General features: G+C 45.5%; 1 protein-coding gene across 2 annotated transcripts in view; it reads left to right on the top strand.

Annotated features, from left to right (window-relative positions):
* The window catches only part of AUTS2 (activator of transcription and developmental regulator AUTS2), a 660,967-nt gene that overhangs the window by 629,203 nt on the left and 5,307 nt on the right, over positions 1 to 26,457 (top strand). Inside the window, exons 7-18 of one of the 2 annotated variants that reach the window (XM_042879514.1) lie at positions 7,701 to 8,178; positions 9,734 to 9,987; positions 10,878 to 11,119; positions 11,557 to 11,601; positions 15,189 to 15,284; positions 16,404 to 16,475; positions 17,870 to 17,899; positions 19,322 to 19,393; positions 22,200 to 22,341; positions 22,839 to 22,916; positions 24,649 to 24,732; positions 25,647 to 25,869. In XM_042879514.1, coding sequence (XP_042735448.1) covers positions 7,701 to 8,178; positions 9,734 to 9,987; positions 10,878 to 11,119; positions 11,557 to 11,601; positions 15,189 to 15,284; positions 16,404 to 16,475; positions 17,870 to 17,899; positions 19,322 to 19,393; positions 22,200 to 22,341; positions 22,839 to 22,916; positions 24,649 to 24,732; positions 25,647 to 25,869 — 1,816 coding nt within the window. The remainder of the gene's footprint in view (positions 1 to 7,700; positions 8,179 to 9,733; positions 9,988 to 10,877; positions 11,120 to 11,556; positions 11,602 to 15,188; positions 15,285 to 16,403; positions 16,476 to 17,869; positions 17,900 to 19,321; positions 19,394 to 22,199; positions 22,342 to 22,838; positions 22,917 to 24,648; positions 24,733 to 25,646; positions 25,870 to 26,457) is intronic. The other variant, XM_042879515.1, reaches the window with a different exon arrangement.

The raw sequence follows: 26,457 nt of genomic DNA, 5'->3' as shown, positions 1-26,457 counted from the left end.
TCCCAACCCCTGTGGCACAGCTAATCTTGTGATGAGGTTATCCCATCCTTATTGATAATTGGAGGGAATGGTGAAGCCTCACTGTTCCCTGCTTTTTACTGCTTGGTGTCCTGATCTGCCACCTCGTTGCTTCTTGGCAGCGCTGAGGGGCAGCTGGGTGGGCCGTGGGGTGCAGTGTGACAGCCAGAGGACTGAGGAAAGGCACCGTTTGGGAGCCAGCCCAACCTGGCATTGGGCTGGGGCAGACGTTTCTGAGTTCCTCTGCAGTGTCAAAGTAGCCAAGAAATGGCTGTCATTTCTGCAGACACTGCAAAAAAGATTCAGCAAGCTCCTGGGCAAAAGGCTGCTGCAGAAGCTGAGTGGTTGCAAAGCAAGGAGCAAAATGTGGCTGAAGAATGGAGAGCAAGGAGTTGGGTTGTTTTCATCATCGTCTCTTTGCAACGCAGGGTTGGTTTAAGGGCTGCTCAAGTGTGAAGTTCTGTGCCCTGAGCTGGTCAGTGCAAAAGCCAGGAGGGCAAGCAGCAGCACATACATGTGCTGTAAGGTTGTTAGAGCTGTTAAACGGTGAAGAAACCTCATCCAGCTGAGAGAGCAGGGATTGAGATTGAGTGTAGACACACCTGAGGCAGTGTGTTAACTCAGAACATGCAGGCCTCGGCAGGACGCTCTGCAGTAGCTGAGACAGGCCGAGACCAGCAGCGGGGCAGTGCTGCAGGTGTTTAATGCAAACCGTCCCCAGCTCTGCCCCAGCTGGCTGGGAATGGCGACGTGGTCTGGAGCTGAGGAGCCGAGCGGTGAGTGGGGTGGAAGGGGTGAAGTGCTTCGCTGTAGGGCAGCCGTGCAGCTGCTGGCCAGCAGTCCTTGTCAGCCTGTGCAGAAACCTACGGGGTGAGCAGGTTAGCAGGAGAGTGGAGAAGGGATTAGGAACGTGGGTGAACTTGTAGGAAGAAAGAGTGGGGAGACAGGAGCTGAAAAACTTGCAGTGGAGATAAAAGGGGAAGGCGCTCTTCTAAAGGAATGGGTGATGGTGATGAATGGTTGGTTGGACTGGATGATCTTGTAGGTATTTTCCAACCTTGGTGATTCTGTGGTTCTGTGACTTACAGAGAAAGTCTCTGATAGACTGGCAAGAACCAAGTGGAATTAAAAGGTGAGGAAGGAAAACCTTGTGGAAGGAATATTTTCCTATGACATGCTTAGAAATTTACTGCAATGGGCGATAACTTTACTCAGATGAGATTTATGCACCTAACAAGCCCGTGGTGCATTACTGTGACTTTAGAAAGTTGGGAGGAAAATCTCCTGCTTCTGTGTGTAAGCCAGCCTTACCAGAGATCAGCATGAGCTCTCACGTGCTGGGCAGGTTATTTAACCTCTGTTGACTGCAGAGGTTTTACATCTGCTTTGGAAAATCCAGTGGTAGGAAAGGTAGATCCTCACCCTGATGTAGAAGGTGTTGTCTGTGTTTCTGTGAGCCTGGGTGTGCTTTACAAATGCTGTGATTACAGGCCCTATACTTCTTTAATTAAGGCACAAAACTGAAACAGGAAGCGAAAGCTTGTTGTGCTCAAACCCTGTATCATCAAAGAATAGCCCCCAATTAATTTGTCAGCATTACTTCCTATGTGGGAAATTTCCATTCTGCTCAAGAAGAATCCACTTTAATAAACTCTGGTGCTGGTAGGTGGTGATTGACTGCTTCAGAGCTGCACAGGTAGCGAGTAATTTATCACTACCTATTGGGAAAGGTTGGGAAGCCAAGAGATCTCCCCTGTTGGAAGTGAAGCTCTCGCTGTGCGTATGTGTGCACACGTGTGTTGAAGCAGGATCGAGTTCCGGTGTTGCTTTCTATTAGGTTCCATTAGGATGCTACAGATGCATGCAGTTTTTTCCTATTAAGTAAAACACCATGATTTGTAGGACAGGAGCGTCTGGATGTTTTGCACTTTGTTTTCCTCTGGAAAGCCGTATCCCATTCCTTTTTGCTAAGTAAAGACATGGTAAAAAAAATCAAACATGGAGTGATTTCAGTATTATGCTCACAGCATACAGGATATAGGAGTTACATTTATGGCCTGTGTTCTGTGTAACAGCTGGCTGAAATAAGTTTGTTTCATGTGAAATATTGGAGGGTTCTGCATTCTCAAATCAAGGCCAGCAGCAGCTCAGTGACTGAAGAATTGTCAGCATCTCGTGCAATTCCATTAAGTGCTTCTTTTCATTGATCTGCAACTTCATTGTTGACAATTAATTAATAAATCCATTTCCACGCGAAGAGAAACACTTCTAACAGGAGGTAGCAAAATCTTTTGTCCTGAATGATTTTTCTTCTGTTTTATGATTAAGTACAAAGTGTGTCACAAGTCTTGCTACTCAGTCGTACTAAATACCTGCTTGCTGTGGGATAATTGATATCAGCAGATGACAGAGCGGCTTGCAACACACTTTCAAATGCGTGTTTTTAATTTGCATAATCAAATACTTTGTTAGCGTCTTTGGAAATTAGGATGAAAGATGGCTGTGTGCTAAAAATGAAGCGTTGTTTTTAGCAGATCATTCTGTATGCAGTACAGCAGATGAAGCACTCTGGGGCCCTCCTGATACGTGCTGCCCAACGATCTTCCCCGTCCTTCGCAGTAATAGTTTCTGTCACCTGCCTTTATTTATCCAAATGTTTCATTGACTGATGTCTAATCAATATGAAATGTACAGTCAGGACTTACATCTGATTAATTATTCCAAGCCATGTAGGATGCTTGTGGAAGTACACATCCCAAGGCTGGCGGTCAGCAGGGTGTTCGTTCTCTGCGTCCCATTGACTTCAGAGAACTTAGGGCAGCTTGTATTGGTTGAGATAATCTGCACCAACCGCCGTGTTACAACCAAAGCAATTCATTTTATGCTTTCTGAAAGGTGTGTTTTTTTATCTTGCATAAATAAGTTACCAGAAAATCTTGGCTAGACAGTTTATATTGTAAGGAGCAGAGCTTAACGTACTGAAGAAGCAGAAGAAAACACGTGCTGTTCTTAAATCTAATAATGCTACAAAAATGTAAGATTGCCTTGGTAGGCTGAATGCTCAGTCCCAAAGAGCACACAGGCAGGTGCAAGAGAGTGAAAACTCTGATAGTTTTCATACTTCTGCAGGAAGGACTTTTGAGCTTTATCCAGCATCCTCTAGAAGAGTCAGTATTGATTCTGAATTGCTCTCTCAAGATGACCTGAAGCAGAAGTGGAAAGAATGAATCTTGATGTGAAGGGGAGCAGTAGGGGCTGAGTGCTGTGTGTTCTTGTTTCCAAAGCAAGCTGTGCATGGAAAAGGTGGATGCTTTGGGTTTCAAAAATAAACATTTGGCCTCTAAATTGGTGTTGGCAGCACCACGACTGATGTTTAAGGACTGCATTCCCAAGGCCTGCCCAGTCAGGTCAGAGATGCCCAATTCGTGTGTGCTCAGCTGCCACTCGGGGAGCAGCCTGCTTGGAGCCTAGCAGATTTGGTCTTCGGTTGCAAACGTAGAACCTGTCTGCAGACAACACCTGATCAGGGAGAAGTAGTGTGTGCACTGAACTGGTGAACCTCTGGGAATGTAAAATGTGGTGAATTTCAGCAAGGTGTTTGTGCTGGCTGAAGAATGCTTAGGGCTTCGTTGTGTGGCTGTGATGTTCCCAATGGCTGCCCCTGGCCATCCTGTAGCTCTTTTGGATCACCTATGTGGTACAAAGGAGCCAGAACACAGAGTGTGGGTCAAATTTTACTGTGCCTTGTGCAGACAGACAGCGGCATGTCAGGTGTTTGCTGGATATAACCTGTGTTCTTCATAAAAATCCATGTCTTTCTATGGAAGTGTTTGTGTGCACGGTGTATTTCTTTGTTATCTGTATGTATGCATATAACAGATCTGGGTTGGAAAACAAGTGTGTACGTATTACACGTGACATACATGTATGCAGACTCACTGGAGTGCACGTGTGTGTGTGTGTGTGTGTGTATTCACTGCACTTCCATAGGATGAGTCCCTCTAGTTCCCTTGCGGTCATTTGGTTTGCTTGGAGGACTTCAGTGTGGCCTTGTCTGCTCCTACCGAACCAAACAATAACCACGCAGACACAGCAAGGGATAACTTGTGTTACTTGGAGGGGACCGAGCCCTGCATCTTGTGTGATCCCCACTTTTTGTGTGTTAAGTGAAAAACAGAGGAATTTCAGATTTAAGACACATCAGAGGGCAAAACAGGAAAGGAAGATAATGGAAGCTGCATGTGCTGTCTGGGTGGTACGAGCTCAGCCAGCGTTTTTCTTCATTCTTCAAAGAACATGGAACTGTGGCTTTGTTCCTTTCTCAGTTAAAAGACTGCCTGCTGCTGGATGCAATAGCAGCCCAGTGGAACAAGGGGAGCCTTTGCCAGCACAGAAGTTACATCACAGTTATTTATCCAAAACAGAGTATGGAGACTGCCATCAAATGAAGTCAGCTTGTCGTGGGTGCACAAAGGACATTTTCCCCTTGGTTTTTGTGAGTCAGTCAGCACTCATAAGTAATGTGTTGGTAGGAAAAGAGTGATGGTGTACTTATGGCTGTGAAGTATTGTTGTTGAGGACTTGAGCCTTGCATACGAAACGCACGGTTGGTTGTGTTCATCACTGATGTGGGATTTCAGCTCCCAAAAGAAAAGTTGTGGGATGAGGAATTCTTTCTTATTCATGTAGCATAATTATCAGGGATGCATGTGGAGAATATGCAAGGCTCAGAGAGGCTGCAGGACATCTGTTAGCGTCGTGGGGTGGATGCTTAGATGCAGAGAGGTAAGAGGGAGGGGGAAGGTGTGCACACGTTCAGGGTTTGACACTTGGAATAGTGTTATGTTACTGAATGCAGCATCTTCTAAGCCATGAACTAACAGGAACGGTGCTTAAGGGGCTGTGTAATGAAGATGTAAGCAGCAGCAAAGAGTACCCAGGAGATGATAGGATTCCTCACCCCTTCTCTCCAGGGGAGGAGGAACTGAATTCCCGGCAGCGAGTAGTGCTGAATAAATCTTATCCACACCAGAGACACTAAAGATATCAAATGGAAAGACTTAATGATCGCACCAAGCACGAGGTATTCCCTGTAGCTTCAGAAGCATCACCTCAGCTGAGTTTTCAGACCACCCCACCTACTGTATTCAACTGGAAGGGAATTTCTGATAACTAAACGAGGCCCTCAAAGCCCTAATTATTGCACCTTTCTGTCAAAAATCAAAATGTCATCATTCTTAAGCCTGTAAGGTCTAGGAAACTATTTCTCAACAAACTATTGCTCATTTCTTTCCTCTTTGGGCTCCTGTCTTAACACAATCAGTGATCAGTCTTTAACTTAGAATAATGTTTGATCAGACAAGATTGAGCCGAAGAGTGAATGCAATAATCTGCAACACAATTGCAATGAAAAAGACCTGGGGCATACAGCAGAGTTATTATTTTTATTCCTCCGGAGTCTCCCTGTTGCCACCGTGGCCTGATCCAAACGCCCAAGGAGATCCTGGTGCTCATTACAGGCTGAGTACTCCCACAGTGCGCCCTCGTCAAATAACTCCATTTGTCTCTCCCCAGTTCTCCCTTGCAGCTCCCTTTTGTCCCATCTCCTATTCATGAGCCATTAAAGCAGTCTCCACCGGGCTGCTGCTGTTGTACAGGGCCAGCAAACCACTTACTAACGGGCCTGGCACAGTTTGATGGGCTCTCTGCATGAGAAACCCGAATGAGGAAGAGTCTCTGACACATCCCTGCGCAGCCCTCTCCAACAATTCCAGTGATGGGCAGGTTGGCAAACGCTGTGTACCTTCTGTGTGGCCTGGAGAAATACTTCTCATTGTAGATATTTGTTCTCCTTCACATCAAGGTTTGACCAATTCAGCCGTCAACAATTCTTGCTGACTGTGTGTTAATTTATTACATTTCTTCATTTTATCCCTTAGCACTGGCAGATGAATGAGTGAAGTTTTTCTGTCTGAAGATTATTTGGAAACCTGGGTGCTTGTCCCCGGGTCCTTTAAATCTCGTGTGTTTCCCATATGCTTCATATTTGTAATTGCCAAAGCTGAAAGTCCAGCTTTACACCATTGCTATGCAATATTGACGTAAATAAGGCTCCCAGTTCCCACGGCAGCTGCTGATGCTCACTTTTCCAACCCTGTGTTGGCAGCGTTCCCCTGAACTTGCTCACAGGGATGTCATTCATCAGATGAACAGGTTGTCCAGTGAGGTTGTGGATGCCCTCAGCCTGGAATCACTCAAGGCCAGGCTGGATGGGGCAGTGAGCAACCTGGTGTAGAGGGAGGTGTCCCTGCCTGTAGCAGGGGGTTGGAACTACATGATCCTAAAGGACCCTTCCAACTCAAACCATTCTACCAAATACTCGTTGGCAGAAGTTTGGAGGTGTGATTGAAGTGGGAGGTCTCTGTGAAGCCCCAGTGAGGAGAACTCCAGCGTAGCAAGTGTTATAATTTTAATAGCAGTCATTAGTATTAAAGAGACACAGCTGGAGGACCCAAACAAGTCGCTCTGTGGCCAGCCAAACCAAGGGAGCCTTGTCTTCCGACCAGTAAGCATTTTAATGTTCAGAATTTGTGTAATAAGGCACAGAGCTCACAGTGCATTTCCTCCCTCAGTGGGTTGGTGAGGGAGTGATGATAGAGGAACAATGACAGAAAATAATGGTAGTGAGCAGGCTTTCTCTTTGGTAGCAGGTGGTTTATTTTGAGGAGAATTGTTGGGGGAAGAAGGAGAGAAGCAGATGCACACACATGCAGCCTGGCTGCCCGGCTCATGTCTTTAAAGAAGACGTATTTCAGGACTAAGTATGTCACCTCCAAACTTTTTTGGCCATTCTTCTAAAGAACAGTCTCCAAAATTAATGCCACCAAAAGAAAATCGAGGCAAAATTATAGCATTTTCCCTACCTGTCTGTTCTGCTCATTTGGAAGCCCAAGCAATAGCAGTGCTGTTGGTAAGCACAGGTGTAGATGGCGCAGAGAGGTGCTCCTGGGCAGGGAGTGATGCTGGGCATCCTGCACAGCCCTCCCCTGGGGATTTTCCCAGCTCTGTACATGTATCCCTATGTAATTGCATTGCATTTTATATGGTCACTGAGGGAGACTGCTTTGGCCAAACACACATGCAGATGATTACACCCAGCCTCAAAAGTTCATCGGGGCTGTTGCACAGCCCAGTCTTGGAGTCACGTGTTTATTGTAACGGCCTCATTTTCTTTAATGATCAGTGGTTGCACTGGCAGAGTGGGAAACGAATCCCGAGGAGACGTGAGCTGGGAGGCCAGTGCAACAAACCCAGTGTCTGCTGTGCTGAATGCACAGGACAAAACAAAACGAGCACTTCAGGGCATCTGCCTTCAGACAGATGCGGTGTTTTTTTGGGAGGTCTGACTGGAGGATTTTAGAGCCACTGCGCTCAAGTTTTGTGTAGTTGCTTTTTTCATGCATTAACGAAGACACAGAAACTTTCTTGTTATGGTGCAATAGGAGAAGAAATATTAAGGACGTGAGGATTAGGGACATCGCTGGAAATTGCTTCTGTTTGGGTTCAATTCAGTATGAAACCAAAATGTGTCTGCCTGGAGTGCGGCTCTGGCAGATAGCTTGTGCTTGGTTTTGCCCGTGTAGTCACACACTCACCTGTTCTGTCTCTCTGTTTTGTTGCAGATAAAGAGTTAGGAGTCAGTACGCTCGCTGAAAATGCCGACCCTGGTGCTAGGGGGCCAGCTGTCCCGAAGATATCAGGACTAGAGAGGAGCCAAGAGAAGAGCCAGGACAGCAGCAAAGACCCAATACTTGAGCCCGTGGTGCCTAAAGACCCCTGCCCTCAGGTGGCCCAGCCTCTGGCCCAGCCCCAGCTGGAACCGCAGCCGGAGGTACCTTGCCCCAGCCCCGCGCTCGCCCCACGGCCGGAGGCTCCGGCCCCACCAGCCCCACCGCCGACCGCACAGCTGCCTCCAGCCCCGGAGGAACCCAGCCGTCCACCCGCGCCGCAGCCTCCCGTGCAGCACCCGCCGCGGCCGCAGTCCCCGGTGCAGCCGGCCCACCCCAACCTCCCTGCAGTGCAGCCCCATCCGGCCGCTCAGAGCCTCTCGCAGCCGCTCTCTGCCTACAACAGCAGCAGTTTAAGCCTCAACAGCTTAAGGTAGGCGAGCAGAAAGCCGCGTGTGCCCACATCTCTTTGCAAACTTGCTGCCTCCGGTGGTGATGCTTTATGGTGCCTGGAGGGGGAACTAGGATAGAGGTGACAGCGCATCCCGCCCCATCTGTGGGAAATTGAGGGGGATTTGTGGCCTCTTCCTCAAATTCTTCCTTGAAATGAGCCAGAATCGCTTTATTTTCTGGTGTTCCCAGCAGTGCTTGGTAATCTCAAGCTCTGTGTTAATTTGCTTTTGCTTTTCCTGCCTGTCCTTGCACACTCAGGTTTTTGAAGGGGATTTCATGCAACATAGACCAGTGGAACAAAATCCCAATTCTTGCAGGCTGAGCTGTTCTCTGAAGGCTCTCTGCTTTTACCCTTGCCTCCCTGTAAACCTCTTCTGCTTTCCCCAACTATTGACATGCCCTGGGGCAAGAAATACGGTGCAGCTGCTGTTAGCCCTGCTGACAGCTTGGCATAGGCTTACACTGATGACATTCGGGCTTAATTTCTTCCCGCACTGACAACACCTTGCAGTCTTAAGTGTTTTTCACCTCAGTTGGCCACACAGAGATAATCCCCACCTTTTGTAGGGGGATAACAAAATTAATGGAGATTAAGCAACGTGTTAGAGGATCCCATGATGTCTTTGTAAGTCACAGACCTCAGGTTTCCCCTGTGGCAACACAGTGCTCTCAGCAGTGCCTCACCTTTCCCCGAATCTGAGCAGGCACATGGCATCCTTCCTGACCTGATGAACCAGTAGATGGTTGCTTCATGGTTTGACTAAAACTGGGAGTTGTTGAAGGCTTGGATTTATTTTTAACCAAGTTGGTATTGCTCGTCTTTAAAAGCCACTGCAATGTAAACGTGTCGTTACTTGAAATAACGACAAGTGGGATTAAGCACTGTGTGATTATACTGGAAACTTTCCCTGCTAAGGAGTGAAACCTGAAAAATTGCAACCAGTATAATCCTGTGTATTTATTGTGCTGATTCAACTCTCTTTATATTGTGGGGGTAAGGAGAGTCATTAACAGAATAATAAGCATGTATCTGTTGTTGCCTTCCCAACTTCATTTCACGTTTTCCACACTCTTCCATCTTTCTAAGTCATAGCAGAGAAATTAAACTTTTATTAATGTAGCAATCACTGGTGTTGAGCTTCATTTGCCTGAAAACATGAATCAGAAGCAGTCATGTAGAAAGGACCCGATAATTAAGTAATGAATGCACAGAACTGATTACTCCTTTGTGTGCTGTGCCTCTGTTGTTGAGGACAGAATCCCAGCCTCTCAGAGGGAGGGAGACATGTCTTGGGGCTTTGGTGTGGAAGGAGCATAGGCAGTAAGAGATGCTGGATGAGGGAGAGGTTGAAGAAAGGAGTGTCTCGGTGGTACTGATAGAAAAACAGAATAATAACTTGTATTTGCAATGTATTACTTTAATTAGTGGCAGGTTTATCGTGAGCCATGCATAGCACATTGGGGTAGAGTATGTGTGCTTTTAGAGCTTTTCTCTCTTCTTTGCAGTGCTTAATTGCTTTTCTTTTTGTTAACAGCAGCAGCAGAAGCAGCACTCCTGCCAAGACTCAGGCTCCCCCTCCACACATATCTCACCACCCCTCCGCCTCACCATTCCCCCTCTCTTTACCAAGCCACAGCCCACTGCATACCTTCACGCCCACCCTCCAGCCCCCCGCACACCCACATCACCCCAATATGTTTGCCCCTCCTACGGCTTTGCCTCCTCCACCTCCATTGACGTCAGGGACCCTGCAGGTTCCAGGACACCCAGCTGGTAGCACTTACTCAGGTAAGAGACAGACAGGTCGTGGCCCCAGTGTGGCAAAGGAAACTCAATCTCCAGTTGTAGTCAAAATAACTCCTTTTGGGTCCATTCTGTGGGAGCTGCTGGTTGGGTAGAGGGGTCACTCGCCGCTGAACGATTTGGGTCGATGTCAAAAGCAAAAACCACCCAGACTTTCCCAGTGACTTCTCTTCTGCCCCGGGAATGAAGAATTTTTGGAAGCCTGTGCCTTTCTGTCTGCTCCCCAGGGCAAAACCACTTCAGAGTTCATTTGGGGCCACCCAAAATCTGTGAACGCTGTGGCAGATGTCTGTGCTGTAGCTGTGGTCTGTGCTCAGCCTTGCTTCCCTGCAGCCAGCCTGGCCAGGGAGAAGTCTGGTGGCCATGCACACAGCGTCCTGAGGTCGGGTTTGTGCAGGGCTGGGGGGAGCAGCTAGCAGTGGAGCGAACTGTGCTCTGTTGTACTTTGTGGGAAGATGTCAGTTTCTCCCAGCTCACTGAGAGGGATCTGAGGGATGAATATTGAGGATGAGCAGCACTTTGGTAGTATAATTCCTGTCCATGAAGTAGGGGAGCTGTGTTTGCGGCCTCTCTGTTCCCAGTGTTCTTACTCACACTGCTCAGGGATGTGTCCAGGAATTTAAGGAGAACCTTCACGCTGCGCCTCAGATGAACACTGAAGTGAAGGCATGGTCCATGAGAGAGGGGAACTGGAGACTTTCTTCTCTCAATGTGGCCTTTGGGGAAGAGCTGGAGGAGCTTTCTTAATCTGTGCAGCGTCATGCTTTACCGTGAGGAAGCTCAATGTAGAACGTCACCACCGCAGCCAGCAGAAGTTGGCACAAGGTGTGGACAAGTCCCTGAGCTGACAGAGGTTGCTTTGCTTTGTGTTTCAGAACAAGATCTTCTCCGTCAGGAACTAAACACGCGGTTTTTGGCCTCGCAGAGCGCGGATCGCGGGGCCTCGCTGGGCCCACCGCCGTACCTGAGGACCGAGTTCCACCAGCACCAGCACCAGCACCAGCACACACACCAACACACACACCAGCACACCTTCACGCCTTTCCCTCACGCCATCCCACCCACTGCCATCATGCCGACGCCAGCACCGCCCATGGTGCGTACCCCAGGCAGAAATGTGAGGATAAGTAGAGCACAACTCTATTCTTTATTATGAACATTTGAGAGTTTGCCAGGTGGTGGGGAAAGAGCTGCCCAGGAGTGGTTGGGGAGCACAGGACGGGCGGTCCTTTCCCTACTGCTGTTGTGTGTGTGATAGAGCCAGTGGCAGCGCAGGGGCTGAGGGATGAGGCTGCTGGCCGAAGGGGCACTCGTGCCTGGGAATCCCTGGTGGTTGGAGTGGTGCACTCTGGTGCCTCCTCCGTTTTCCCAGCTCATAAAGACCTCGTTACACTTTGAAGGGAGAAAAACCCAAACCAGCTTCACTGGAAGTTCATTTTCTGCGTATTTTTCCTCTCTGTTGGTTGCCTAATAATAGGGAATTAGTCTGTGTTACCAACAGAAATGAAGCAACGAAATAGAAAGTAACTAGTTTGTGCTTTGATCCCTTTGCAGTTTGACAAATACCCTACAAAAGTTGACCCCTTCTACCGTCACAGTGTGAGTTTTATTACTCTGTTTAAAACTGACTTAATTGCTTTTCTGTGGTGGGTTGGGATCACCACTCGATCAATGGCACGGTGTTGAATCTCTCCCTAATCATCACTCCAGGATTTACCATTATCGTTCTTGATCGCTTTGGCTTTTGAAGGCTTGCATTTTCTGGTGCTTGTTTCTGATAAAGATGCAGTATCAGCTTTTCCAATCAAAAGATCTCTTGCTCATACACCACTGGAAGACAGGTTTGCTGTGAGAAAGATGAGGTGACTGTAGCGTGAAGCAGTACAGAGCAGCAGTTTCATCGCCGTGTTTCGGTGGTGCCAAAAGCACTTAAGAATGATCTTTTCCCTGAGAAATCTGAAACGAAACATCAGACTATCATACGAACCCTTGAGGGATAGGGAATCTAATGGCTATTCTAATATATCGTATTTTGTTTTATAGAATTTGAAAGCTTGTCTGTTCTTCCCATTTCAAAAGCCTGTCTGACCTACTGGGCTGGTTGTGCTCTGCTTGATGGCAGCGAGGCGGTCCAGCTGTGCACTAGACATGCTTATCTCAGAGCTACCAAAAATGTTGTGTATTGAGATGAACTCAATACGAATTGCAAAGCTTCTGCTCTTAAGGTTTAGAATCTACTGATTCATTTGCTGCTGAAAGATGGGTGACATTTCCTTCTTCATACCAACAAAGGCAGGTATTTCATTCATTTGGACAAGAATTTCTAAATCCAGGAGTGATATTTTGATGAGAGAAGGAGTACTGCATCAGCATTCAGAAATTTGCAAAGCATTTGGCTTCATATGTTGATTTTGCTTAGAAGTGGAACTGGGCGAGAAGACTGGTTAAGATGATGGTGTGATGCTTTCTGCTGTCCTGATTAAACGCAGTTCCTGCTCATAACTGATGCCTGTAGCCCATGGGAGCAGTCCCATTAATTCCTGACACCCTGGTTAAGCGTACAGTGTGTGAGTGCCTGCAGGATCACACCTGTGGGAGTGTGAGGCAAACATTTAAGCCGAGGGTAATCACTCAGAAGGGTCACGCTGCTGTTTGCATCACTGTTTGCAAAACTGCACTCTTGTTTGTGTAGCTTTACATGGATTCAAAGGACAGATTATCCTGAACGTGGCGTGTTGATTCAGGCAATAAGGGCAATAATGAGAAATAAGTAATGAGTTTTGGAGAAAGAAAGCACAAAGGTTGATATGTAAAGTAGGAAACAGTGAAATAGTCCTCAGCTGGATATTGTGTTCAGACTCATGGTGAATCCTGCAGGTCTCAGTATTACCTCTGTTCAAGTAAGGTCAAGCTTCCAGTGGTTCTGTGATAGCCTGGGTGCCGGGATGTTGGCCTTGGCACAGGCAGAGCAGCAGAGCCCTGGTGCATTAAGCTTCCCCTGCTTTCCTTCAGGAAAGGTTTGTCCTAATGAAGTTATTGCAGAGTAATCACAGTTGGCGTCTGTTGGATATTTAGCAAGCTAATGCCAAAGATCAACATGATGGCAATAAATTTCACTGGATTAGCAGCCTTGCTAAAGCTACAGCAAGGTCGTGTTAGCCAGAGCATTTCAGTAATCACTCCTAGGAAGAGTGTGGGTTGTGAAGGTACAGAGCTGCTTGCATCAGTTTCCTGACCTGCCCCTTTTGCTGCCATAAGTGCGTACCTGCCAGGGCTTTTTCTCTCCTCCAAATACCTGAAACTTTGGCACATCCATAGATCCTTCTTCAGGGGTGAGTTTCTGCAATAGATCTTCACTGTGTGTTCAGGTGCATCTTCAAAAAAAGCTGGCAGTGTTGTTAAAGCCCTGTTAAAGAACTCTGCAGGAGAGCAGGAATGTTTGTCAGAGAGTTAAAATCGATGTACGTTAGAAAAGAGAAAGCAGGGGAAGGTCAAATTTAATTAACTCAGCGGTCGTTATAAAACTAAGAAAAGCATTCCTTATTATTAGTTGTAGATAATAGAATATTAAGCCTCGCTCCATCTTTTGAAATTAGTCCATTAAGCACAGAATTAAATACAGAAGACACTGGAGGATTCAAACCACATTTTAGTTATTAAAAAGTTACTGTCAGTGAGGACATGACTTGCAATGATTTCTCAAATACCCACAGCCCAGCAGCAACTCGTCTGAAGTTTTTTTCTGCATCACTGAGAGGAGCAAGTCCAAATTAAAGAGCAGTGAAAACAACAACAGAAATGCGTTACGAAAGGAGACTTCGTTCCATGCTTTTAAATAAACAATCTCTTGATATCTCTGACATACTGAAATAATTTCCCATATGTCAGTGCCTGTAGGGTGAATAAACAGCCTTCCAAGATTGAAGCTGTTGAAAGGGGAGCTCTGATTTTGAGAGAAAGGGTTCAGAAAAGCACACACGTCCATTGAGTTCAGAACTTTGTGACGCTGATTTACTGTGGGATGTGATTCTCTCAGTGTTTGTCCCCTCCACACATCCAGCTTTTGGCTGTTTGTGTTCAGCTGGCCAACTGGTCCTTTATTTTGATCCCAGAAGCAGCACCCAGGAGGTTCATTTTCAATTGGCTGAGTTCAAGGTGAAATTGTTTCAGCCAGGAAACTCCTTCAGGTGTTCGGCTGGCAGCAGTGAGGTTAGCAGCCGTCCCCTGCTAGATGCCAAGGTTTCCCAGTGAGAACATCTTTGCAGTGAGATGCTCTGAATCCCCACCTCCTACCAGAAAGCAGTTCTGTGTGTGATCTCTGCAGTTCCTGTGGAATTGTGTGACCTGACTGTGTTACAGTGCAAGGGAAAGATTCACAGCCAGACCACAGAGACCAGATAGGATTCGATCATGATGGTTTACTTGCTTGTTTCTCACGTGTTTGTCTGTGTTAGCGCAGGAGAACTTTGTTTTTGCTGAGTTGTCTTAGTACAGATACACTGGGATCGTTGAGATCAGTGGAGATTTGCCTCTTTTTATGCCTCATGGTCTGTCCTATCAGACCAGTGCCCTCCAGTTTTGGGGGGTTCTACTTTGGCCTTTTTTAATAAGTAATCCTTTTTAGCAATTAAGTTCATCTGTCTCTGCTGCTGCTGGCAGTGGCAGGATATCCTCTCAGACAGGCTAATGAAGTAAGAATTGTGCATATTTTCCTCATTTCCGACAGAAACCATTAAAATCCTAGCATACTAATGGGGTTTTAATGATGCAATATCCTAGAGCTTGTGCAGGTTTGTTTCCCACTCAAACAGTAGCGTTCTGTGCCCTGTTGGCCAGGCCCTGCCTTTTCTCTTGAAATCTCCTGCAAACCCTTCAAAATCCCCATCCAATTTAAAAACCAGTCATTGCACAACAAAAGCCTCAGCTGCGATGGCCCAGTGCAGAGGCCAGGTTGCTGGCTGTATGATTTTGGAACTGCTTTTAAGCTCTGAAGTGAACATCATGACATTTGTGAACATCCCATTGACTGCTTTAACTAACATTGTCGCGGCGGGATCACATCTCCAGCGCTCCTCCATGTACCATTTCCCTGTCTCTGCAGGAATGCTTTTGCTGTCTCGTTCAGCTGCCTGCCCTTGTTTTGTAGCTCACACGCATTTATGCCTCCCTCTCTTTCTCTGTTTCAGCTGTTTCACTCCTATCCTCCAGCTGTATCAGGTATTCCTCCCATGATCCCTCCGACGGGCCCCTTTGGCTCACTCCAAGGAGCATTCCAGCCCAAGGTAGGGTGTGTTTCCATCTCACCACTCAAATGCACCGGTTGTTCTCCATGCAGTGGCACAGTTAACTTCAGAAGCACTGCGATTAGTTCTCAGGGTAGCGTGCAGTAGCGTGAGGTGGTGTAGTAATCAGGATTTTAAGAAACAGGGCTCGTTACTGTTTTCTCATTGCCAGAATTGTCTCAGAGGTCCAGCACCATGCAGTACATGGATTCAGTTCCCCACTCCTTTGTGGTGGCGATGGTAGTTAAGTGCAATGAGTTTCTCTTTTCCTTTGTTTCTATGAAGTCACTCTTGATTTATGAGTGGGAGGAAATCATTTGCTGTAGCCTGTAGTCTCCATGACTGAAGACTGAAATCAGGACTGAAATTTCTGCAGAGGAGACACCTTTCTTAAATTGGCCCATCCACTCTAATGACTGAATATGTAAATTGCAGTTCATTAGTAGGATTCTTCATATATATGGTAATCAGTCTGTTAACAACTCTGTTACTTAATTGTTAGTTATAGTGCAGCTGATTTCTTTTTTCTTCATTTTAAGTGAGGAAGACGTTGTCTAAATGTAGTGTTTTTTCCTCCAAAAGATGCATTTTGTTGTGTTAGCCGAATATTTACATTCAAATCGAGGGAAAAGCTTTAATTTTTTCCAACTAGATGTTGCCTTTTCTGATGCTCGTGTGGTAATAGTTCATTGTGGATGCAGTTCAGATCCTTGCACGGTAGCCACGTGGATTGCTGATGCTTTGTGTGTGGCAGTGAGGGCAGCAGTTTGGGCCAGATCCAGTGCATTATTGATGAGCAGCAGAGCACAGCCTGGGTATCCCAGGTGCTGCTTTAGGTGCTGTCTCATACTGCTCAGCTTTTCAGAGGTGAAAGGAATTCCCAGTGCTGTTGCCTCATGTGTTTCAGCTCACTTCAACTAGTGGGAAGGCAGTGAGCAAAGCGAGTTTGGAAGTTGAGATGATAAGTATGTACATCACTGTGAGGATTATAGAAGTTAGCCTTTTTGCTTAAAAGAGTTGATCTAGGCAGTGTTAATGATGAAGAAGTGCTGTTTTTCAGTTCGTGGTTTTGTATGGCTTGTTGCTCATAAATGCTCTCTTTCTGTGTTACAATTCTAGACTTCCAATCCTATCGATGTTGCAGCCAGACCTGGAACTGTCCCACATACCCTCCTACAGAAAGATCCACGGGTGTGTAAAAAGTGTTACTGTATTCTTCTAAACTAAAGCCATTGCTTGTGAAAATGTTGAGCACGAGGGCTGCCATCTTCTGTATGTCCAAATCAACGTGTGAAACTAAAGCTTAACCTGAACTATTAAGTCAGTGAGATCAGAGGAGTTGCATGAGGACAGTTTAAATCCTGATCCTCCTGTCCATTGCTGGCTAAAGCACATAGATGCCGTGCAGTGCAGAGCTCTTTCCTTGCTGTCAGCTGGCATCCCCACAAGACTGGGGGCAAACTCCAATTCAGCGCAGAAACGTTCAAACCTCTTTGAGATTTACGTTTGTATTCTGTAATTGTTTCTAATGTGGGTAATGACAGTTATTCCCTTGGTTACTGTGTTATTGATTGCAGCAGCAAAATGTGGATGCACTTTATTGATCACTTGGTGCCTCTGGATTTTGAGCTGAAGCGCATGTGAACAGCATTTATTGTCTGGCGCTGCGTCTTCTGGCTTTTTTCTGTTCTTTGCAGATGCCCTCGGGTTGTTTGCTTGTTTGATTGCATATACATTGTTTGCAACGAGGAACATCATGCAGTCCTGTTTTTCGCAGAACTCTGACAAAAATCAATGTTGTGGAATTGGTCAACTTTTAAGCTCTGCAGAGCTGTTTTCTTTGGGTTCTAGTAGTTCCAGTTTGCTCTAAATTGGTTGCTGCTGTTGAGCTTTATGCCAAAAGGACCCACGTGTTTTTACGTCTGCTCATTCCGCCCAATCAAAAAGATAACTGGAGCCTCCCATCATTAAGTCACTTCTCTTTATGCTGCCTTTCAGCTTGTAGTGCAGTTTTGATTGTTTCAAGATGATGCCACGTGCCATCACCAAGTCTGCAAATCAGCTCCTCCATCTGTAGATCTCCTTTTAAAGGAGGTGGCTCTCTGGATGTGCCAGCAGCAGGTGCCATTGCTGCTGAATGAGCAGGGCAGCATCCTGCAGGGCAGTGCAGCGCACTCAGTGGGAGCCTTCTGCCCTGCCCAATTCCAGCCTTCTCGCAAGCCAAGCAGCTCTGAAAGATGAGAGCAGAAATTTGCCCAAAGGACGTAGCCGTGTTCTTCTTCAGAGCAGTTAACCAGCCATTTTGGTAGCATTAAATCAACAAATTAATGCAGATGCCAGAGGACAGAGTGCTCAGTGTGAGGCTTGTTTTGTTGCTTGTCAACACTTAGGTACAACAGCCGTGGGGGGAGGGAGGCCGGCTCCAGTACGGAGGCTGAGGACTAATTATTATCTGAAAGGACTTCATTTGAAAGTAAAATTATAACATTTTAATTTCATCTCTTAATGAAGCAATACAAATTTGTTAATTAGAGCAATTGTTTGAGTGACAGGCATGTAACCAAGCTGTCATTTCTTCTTCACAGTTGACAGATCCGTTCAGGCCCATGTTGAGGGTAAGAAACCTTCTCGTGCTGCACTTTGTCGAGCTCGTCTCAGTCCCCGCCGGGTTGCAGCAGCACACTGATCAAAAGCAGCAACGTGTTCCATCTTGGGGATTTCGCACTGTGTTTGCTGAACAGTGTGGTCAGCATCTTGTGGTCACTCGAGAAAGATGAGCAGTTCTAAAGCGAGAAGTTCTCCTGTTCTCACACAACCCCTTATTGCAAACAGCAGAGGTTATATGTTGATGATCCTTGTATTGCTGTGGCTCACAAGGTTCCCTGAGCTGATCCTACAGACTGCCCTGGCAGACGTCTCTTGCCGTTTTAATGCAGGCTGAAGGATTCTGCTTTTTAATGTTCGTTGTATGTTTTGTGTGTTATTCAGTATGGAACTTCCTACCTGAGTATCTTCTTGTCCAGCACACACAGACAATCCAGTTCAAACACAAAATAGTTCAGAGATAAGGATCCAAAAGATTTGATCTTAAAATAATTCAAAAGATATTTTTGTTGGTTTTGCAACATACCCGAGGAAGTACAGACCACACAAACTCATTAAATCACTAATGCAACCAATTGCTGTGAATAAGCAAAAGACTTGACTTTATGTTTGTGTGTGAGAGAGAGGGGGTTTATTTTTTTACTTTATTTGTAATTGATTTTTAACTGTTGGCTGATCTACACCTAGATATAGAAGGCCTGTGCCGTAGTTTGTGTAGTAATTAAGTTACTGGTAGCTTAAGGAGCCGCTTTCATTCCTATGATTATTTCTAAATCTGTGCAGGAATCATTATTCGTGTGGTTAACTACAGACCCATAAATAACAAAGTAATGAAAGTGTGTCCTTATCAAGTCCCTGCTGACATGATTTCCAGGTGTCCTAGAGGTGGGCTACTGAATCAATGAAGAAGCCGAATCACGCTCTGGTTCTTTCCTCCCTTTCTCAGCCCCATGATTTAGAAGCATGGTGACAGGAGGGATGCAAAGAGCCAGCTTAAGCCAGTTCACCTTCCCAACCAGAGTGAACTGACTGGCGTCCAATTTTGGGGGTTTACTGATGAGCCAAAATGTTGCAGGTACAGACCTGTGGTTACATGAGGGAGTCAGATTGATTTTGAAAACCATGTTGAGATTTTTTATGTGTTTTTATTGGGATCTTTGGGTGGAAAGGCCGGTCTTAGAATAGCAGCGCTTTTGGAAACGTACTCAGTGTTCTGTATGAAGCAATCCAGCTGTGCAGAGCAGTTGCTAACAGGCAGATTCCAGCAGCACAAGCTGCATTCTCAGCCAGTGGCATCAGAAGATTGCAGGAGTGCAGAAAAACAGAACGTGGGTTTGTCTGGAGAGGAGGATGACCAGGAGCATTCCTAGGGTGGAGCATCACAGGTATTGGAAAATCACTGATTCATGCTGTATCCCTCCTGTTTTTTCCAGAAACCGGGGAAGTGGTGCGCTATGCACGTCCACATCGCCTGGCAGATTTACCATCACCAACAGAAAGTCAAGGTCAGTCTTTGGGCACCTGCTTTTCGCATACATTGCACACAGCAAACTTGTGAGTGGGAGGATTTGCCTCCTGCTGTTAGCAGGTCTGTACCATGGCTAATGCCTTGTTAGCATAACCACAAGGAGCATTAGAGCTGTGCTGCTCCTGCAGATGTTCACTGCATTAATAGGCAGGAGAGGTTGGTGTCTTTGTTTGGCCTTACATTGCAGGAGTCAGGAGCTTGTGCTAGAAAGTGAAATGAACAAGCAGACCCTACCACTGTGCAGTCTTTGTATGCAGCTGAGTTGTGTTACATAAGGTAGTGCTGTAAGATTATGAAGATGTTGAACAGATACTAAAATCTACAGCTAATAGAGTTTAAAAATAACCCTTTTAAACAAGGTTGACAGGTTAATTTGCTGCAGTGGATGTATCTCTCTTCTCTGCTTCCTTATGTTTCCCCTGCTAGTGATCTTCATTCATCTTCCCATTATCAAAAAAGACAAGATTATAGACCTAGAGAGTTATATCTCCTTTTTTTTTTTCTATTTTATTGAAAAGATATTTTCTTGAAATGAAATTATTGTTCCCATGTTATCTGTGTCCTTTGAATCTTCTTTGATTTGATATTCAAAGAGGTCATACTGCTATATTTATAACCCATGGTAAATGCCATTTTCATGCAGCCATTTCTTCTACCTACTGACTTTGCCTGTTTAAAAACAATAATAATGCTCAGGCTGTCGGGAAAGAGCATTTGTTTTTTTGAGGCATGGATGATGATAATTTCAAAAGTAATTGGAAAGTGCATTTCACCATCTCAGTGCAGTCAGAAAATGAGGTATGGTTTGCAGTCATGAAGGCAAAAATGCAGGAAACCCTAGGAAAGAATGCATGTAGCTGTAGATGCCGTTTGCCTGCCTGTACCTCAGCAGCAGCAAGACACCATTCAGACGTGTGTAACCTGTGTGCACACCCAGAGGATTGCCAAGACACAGCCTGAGCCAGACAGCAGCCCTGGGAGCAGAGCAGTTCTAGCTGTGGATCAGGATGACCAGTGTGGGGTCAGCCTGGATTCCAGGCAGATTTTATGCTCCCTAATTGGCCCGCTCTCTTTTAGGAAAGGACTTACAGCTTGATCTAACGTGCCATGAAATTAGTGCAGGCATTTGCATTGAGTTTAGCAGGCCCGGGGTAAGGTGCTGGACCTGAAATACATTCATAAGGGTTATCATCAATAGTGGGGCTCTCTGGAGCAGCAAATGGGAGTAAAATGAATCTGATCAGTTTTCTTCCATATTCTTTTAAGGTAAATCAGCACATTCAGAAGTCTTTTAACACAGCTGTGATGTTCCATTCCTCTTCAGACGGGATTTTTTCGTCGTTAGAACAGTACTGCTCATATGGCGGCAATTAAAGTTTCTGCCAGATTTGCTGTTCTGAGTAATGCCTGTCAGAAGTTTATAACTTGGTTGTTAAGAAGAATAAAAAGAGCTCACAGCCTAGAAATCTGGCACACAGCCTTCAGTTGAGGCATTTGTGTTTTCTGGTCTTTTTAAATCACTGAAGTACTGCAGTCTGACATCTGAAAGACGCGACCTTAACATGGCCATGTTTTGCAGGTTATTATCTCAAAACATTGATAAACCTGCTTTTTTGTTTCATTTTTTTTCTGCTCACAGCTTCATAGACATGTTATTAGCACTTGAAAAACAGCTAGTAGGCATGCACATTAACTTGGTCGTAACTTTTTAATATGCATATTTATATCATTGTAATAGTCTGTACTCTGAGCTGGCACGGTATTAAATATTGATTTATTAAGCGTAACGTGCTCCTGAATTACTGTTCAGATCTACTGGTTCAGTGTTACACGTTGGTAAATCCTTTCAGCTGACCTGCACAATTAATCAGCAATCTGCATTTAGGGAGTTCTGGCAGCACAGGTAATTGGGAATTTGGTTTTCCTCTGCATTCTATAAAACTGTTGAAGTGGGAACCACTAAAGTGAGTCTATGACACAACGAAGAACCCGTCCTTCATCCACTTACCATTTACAGTACAGCCACATCGGGAAAGACACTTTCAGAAAGAAAATCTGCTCGTTCTAATACCATATAAATAGAGGCAGTGACATGCAGTGCTTTGAATTTGGAGTGCAGGCTGTCAAAATGAGACTTGAGTTCTTCTGACACAACTGCACCTCAGATGTAATTTGCTTCATTTTAGCCCCTGTCTTGCTCGATTGCAGTTTGAGAGGCACTGAAAGATGCACAGCATCAAGTGTTGCTTGGCTGCAGCTCCACAGTTAAACGTGTGATGCTTGTGGTGTGTGTGTCACTGTGATGAGTGATCCCTGCAGTCGGAGGTCAGCTGGCAGCTCTGCCTCTTGCACTTGGTGCTTTCCCTGCTTTCAGCATGCCTGCCCACCCGGGGCTCACATCCAAACTAACAGCTCTCTTTCACTTTGTTTTTATTGTTGTTTTAAAGACAGACCTGTACTTACAGCCAAGGATGTGTTTAAGGCCTCTTCAGAGATTGCAGTGTTTGTTCTGTTCAGTCAAGTCTGTGCTAAAACCCTTTGCTCCAGAGGGGTAAAAGTGTTTGTGAAGACACTGGTGAACCCTGGGCATCGTTTGGGAACCTGAGGTTGTTGGCCTGCTGTCACGAGGCTGGCTCTGCTCCTATGTCCAGGGTCCTAAAAACGAATATCTTTTGTTAAATCACCAGTTGTTACAAATAAATTGCCATACCCACAGCATTCTGAAAGTGCCTCTTAGGACGGTCTCTTGCAACTCTTTTTTTTTTTTTTTTAATATATTTCAGAAACAGATGCAGTCAGATCCACACAAGCTGGACTTCGGCCTGAAACCTGAATTTCTGAGCAGGCCCCCAGGCCCCAGCCTTTTTGGAGCCATCCACCACCCCCATGACCTGGCCCGGCCCTCGACTCTCTTCTCTACAGCCAGTAAGTATTGAGGATCAAACTCTTTCTTTGGCATGCTCATTAACATGCTAATCTGTGCCATGTTGAGAGGAAATTTCCCATATGCTTTGGCTTATGAACTTTGCAAGAGGTGCCAGAGGCGATTAGTCTATTTGATAAATATTTTAAAATTATTCCATATGGTTTTTGAAAAAAGAACAGCAATGTGATGAAATGCCATGCAGGTTATACACGGAGAAACGTTTCACGCAGCGATATCTGCATCATGGAGATGACAGGTTGGAAATACACTCTACTGTGTGTTCCCCTTTTTTTTTTTCCATACTGACACATTTCTCCTCCACCTTCTGTAACTGACAACTTCTGTTCAGAAAAGCAGCTGCTGTTTGCATAGGAGCCTCACCTGAGCGTACAGCAATCTCTGCTTATGTGAGGTGCTGTTTAAGAATGAGCCTAGAACGCAGGAAGTCCCTCCCTGAGCATCACTAGGAATTCACTGCGTTGCTTTGTTTTGGCAGGTGGGGCTCATCCAGCCGGCACCCCTTTTGGTCCTCCACCTCATCACAGCAACTTTCTCAACCCAGCTGCTCATTTAGGTAAGTGCAGTACTGCAGTGAGCAGTTCTTGGCCCTCTCTGTGCAAGCCACTCACTGTGAATACAACTCAGAAATAACACACAGGTATTTTCTGCCCCTGCTACCCTCACAGGATCTGCTGTAGCTTGTTACACTGCGAATATCCACTGAACTGAGTTAGTTCAGTTGTTCTGTCATTAGCCAAAAGGCTGTGTTAGAGCTTCATGGAGCGCAGTCTGAACAGCCACCATCTTTTTTTCAAACCCAGAAGATGCTCCTCCATAGCCAGTCCCCAGAGGTAACAGTTAAGCACACCTGTAGCCCCACAAAGCATAGCCGTGTTGACAGCTGGATCTCCATGATGGACCCTTTAGCACAAGCTTGAGGTCACACCTCTGAATTTGTAGCAAGCTTGTGAGTTTTTGCACTCTGCTTTTACTCTGCTACTGTGGCAGAGTAGTGCCACACTGGTCTTACTTCATGTCTTTTGGTGTAGACCATTAAAGGTTGTCCATGTGCCAGTTTAACCTTCATAAATTGTACATTTTATCCATTTGTCTTCTGTAACCCAAGCAGCAGTTCTAAATGTACCTAATAGTAAAACTGACAGCGCCATTTAAATTACTTGAGAGAAAAAACCATCTGGGCATTAGAGGAGTAGCAGGAGGTTAGGATTCAGTGTAGTTGTGTTTATAAGCAGTCAAAAAATACTTGAAGATTAAGGCTCAGATTCAGAGAGGTGTTTCTGTTCCAAACTGCTACTGAGATGTCTGCTTTTTATTTCAGTGAGTGGGAAGCAGATCCTTAAAATCTTGTGATCTGATCTTAAATGTGAATGGCAGCGAAAAAGTAGCAAATAAACGTTCAAGAGAAAAAACAACATTCAACAAATGTTAGTTTCCTTCTTATTTAGTGATGTAATAAGCAACCTGCTGCACACAAGAGCATCAGAGATTTAATTTGATATTTTGTTTTGCATAGGGAGTGATTCAGGAGGACCACCAAACTGCTGCAGCAGATTCATGGTGTGGTTTCATCGTTCTGTACTGAGCTGCCTACAAAAAATGCTCAGTTTGTCCTTCCTCAGGGCTGATGGTTTCATCAAAATCATCAAATTTTTCTGAAATTGAGAAGGGAATTTGCTTCATTTGGCTTACCTGCACCCTGTGTACATTAAGTGCCAATGGTTTTCATAGTCCATGCTGGTTTTCCATACAGTACTAGCAGTAAATACCAAGAGCATTACAAGCTGCTGAGGTCAGCAGGACATATCAGTACAGTAAGGCATCTCATATATATCCTGCCTGTGGTGTAGGAGACATGGCTGAGGCATGGCCTGAAGGTGTTTTGCAAGCACAGTTGCCAGACTTACTAATTGCCTTGCTAGACAGGGTTGTTTCCTGAGGACAATCGAACTGAGTTGGAAGGGAATGAAAAGAAAGAAAAATTGAGATGTTTGCAGATTTTAAGTGGAGTTGCTGCTTTTGCTGGATTGCAGGCCTCCCTGCTGTGTGTAACATCTTGTTTTGCTTTGAAGTAGAAGTTTTTCTTGTGAGATGATCCCATACACCTTGCACTGGAGAAAAGATCGGTTCGTATTTCCCACCCTCTCACCATCACTGCTGTGATGCAGAGAGGATGATGTTGGTGGACACAGACCGAGCTTTCATGCGGGCGTAGCACAGCTGGGTAACACAGTAATGCCTTCTCACAGTGAGCAACACACCAGTGAGCTGTTTCCGTTGGTTTGCAGAGCCTTTCAATCGACCAGCTTCCTTCAGCGGTCTCACTGCAGTGGGTAGCAATGCCTTCGGGGGACTCGGCAACCCAACAGTCAGTGAGTAACCTCCTTGTTTATGAATTCTTGTTTGCCGTGTAATTCAGGACGTGGAGTGATGGTGACTAGTTGCTGTCATTTTATCAGTTGCGTAGGTCACGCATCAGTAAGGGATGGTAATTTGAAAAGCGAACTTTTTCTTTTAAATAACAGCATTTTTAGTCACCGGTAAATGATTTTCTTTTAGTTACCTCATAGTTTGGGTTCAGCATAGTGCTAAACGTCACCATTACATTGTTTATTAAAAAAAGTAACTGCATCTAGAACTCATGAGTGTGAGGAGTTTGTGGGATTCCACGTGGTTTTGTTGCATGGTCAAAGTAGTTAACGTGCAGTGCTTATTTGTAACCCCCAGCTGTGGATGAGAACATTCTTTTTTCCTTTCTCACCAGTGAATCCAGGACTTGTGCCTGGAAAAGATCACTAACCTGCATTTATTTGTCCAGGGTCATCAACATTTCTCTAGATTTGGCCAGTCACAAAAGATCATCCTTTTAAAAGTCACTCTCTTTCACCATACTCCAAATCTGGCATGATTTTGGTCGCGTATTATATTACTTTGGTTCAGGATCAAATGCAACAAGTTCCATTATTTATATTCAGTATAATGGTCATTTCCTGGTGTCTCCAAAATATTTGGACTAAGGATCATTGTCACTTCTATCTTTCTACTTTCATCCCCTGTCAATTTTATCCACAGCATTTCCCTATCCAATTAAAACAGCTGTCAGATGCCTGCCCATTTTTAGGAATGAGACCCTCTAATGAATCTCTGTTAATTTCCTTTCCTTTTCCAGCTCCCAATAATATGTATTCATTTTAACTCTGAGTGCTGTAAAAGTTTTTTTGGTAAGTACCTTCACTAGAGCATACCTTTTTCTTAAACCTTTTTGTTTTCCACTTCACCATTTCAGCACCCAACTCAATGTTCGGCCACAAGGATGGCCCCAGTATGCAGAGCTTTAGCAACCCTCACGAGCCCTGGAACCGACTGCACCGAACTCCTCCTTCGTTCCCGACCCCTCCGCCCTGGCTGAAGCCAGGAGAGCTGGAGCGCAGTTCATCTGCTGCAGCTCATGACAGAGATAGAGATGTAGATAAACGAGACTCATCTGTTAGTAAAGATGACAAAGAAAGGTACGAAAGAACACTTCCAAGAATTGTCTAGTTCAAAGCTTGGGGCTCCGTTCCGCTTTTAACCCTTCCCAGCCTGGCACATTGTTAAACCAGAGCTTCAGAAGAGGGACCCTCAGGGGAGCTGACGCCATCCCCGCCTGCGGTGCAGCGCAGGCAGTAGGGAAGCTGCAGATCTGCCTCGGGTGCTTCCTGCTGCGTCTGTTTCTCTTCTCACTTGCACCTCAGTTCATCAGAAGGAGTTTTGCTGGAGCAGAGTTCGGGCGGTGTCAAGTGAGAATAGAATGCTTGCCTTGTGGGTGACGTTTTTATAGGTTTTTTGAAGATTCAGTGTGTGGATAGGTGCCTGACAGGACGCAAAAAGAGCTATGAAGTCCATCAGACACGTATCTGCACCTGTGAATACTTAACTTTGTAAATCCGATCCTATATGCAGAACAAATAACCCTGCTTCCACCCCCTAAAATGGCCTGAGGAGAGAAACCACTGATAAAGTTGTAAAATGACACCAACCATGAAATACAACAGCCTGGCATTTTCCAGTACCACAGAGAGCTTCAGTGCATGCCACCTGTGAAATTGGCCCGGATT

Source organism: Lagopus leucura, unplaced genomic scaffold (genome assembly GCF_019238085.1).
Source record: "Lagopus leucura isolate 7727_CA_CO unplaced genomic scaffold, USGS_WTPT01 Super-Scaffold_100024, whole genome shotgun sequence".
Classification (NCBI taxonomy): domain Eukaryota; kingdom Metazoa; phylum Chordata; class Aves; order Galliformes; family Phasianidae; genus Lagopus; species Lagopus leucura.
The sequence above is the reverse complement of the archived record's forward strand: the minus strand, read 5'-3'. Positions and strand labels throughout refer to the sequence as shown.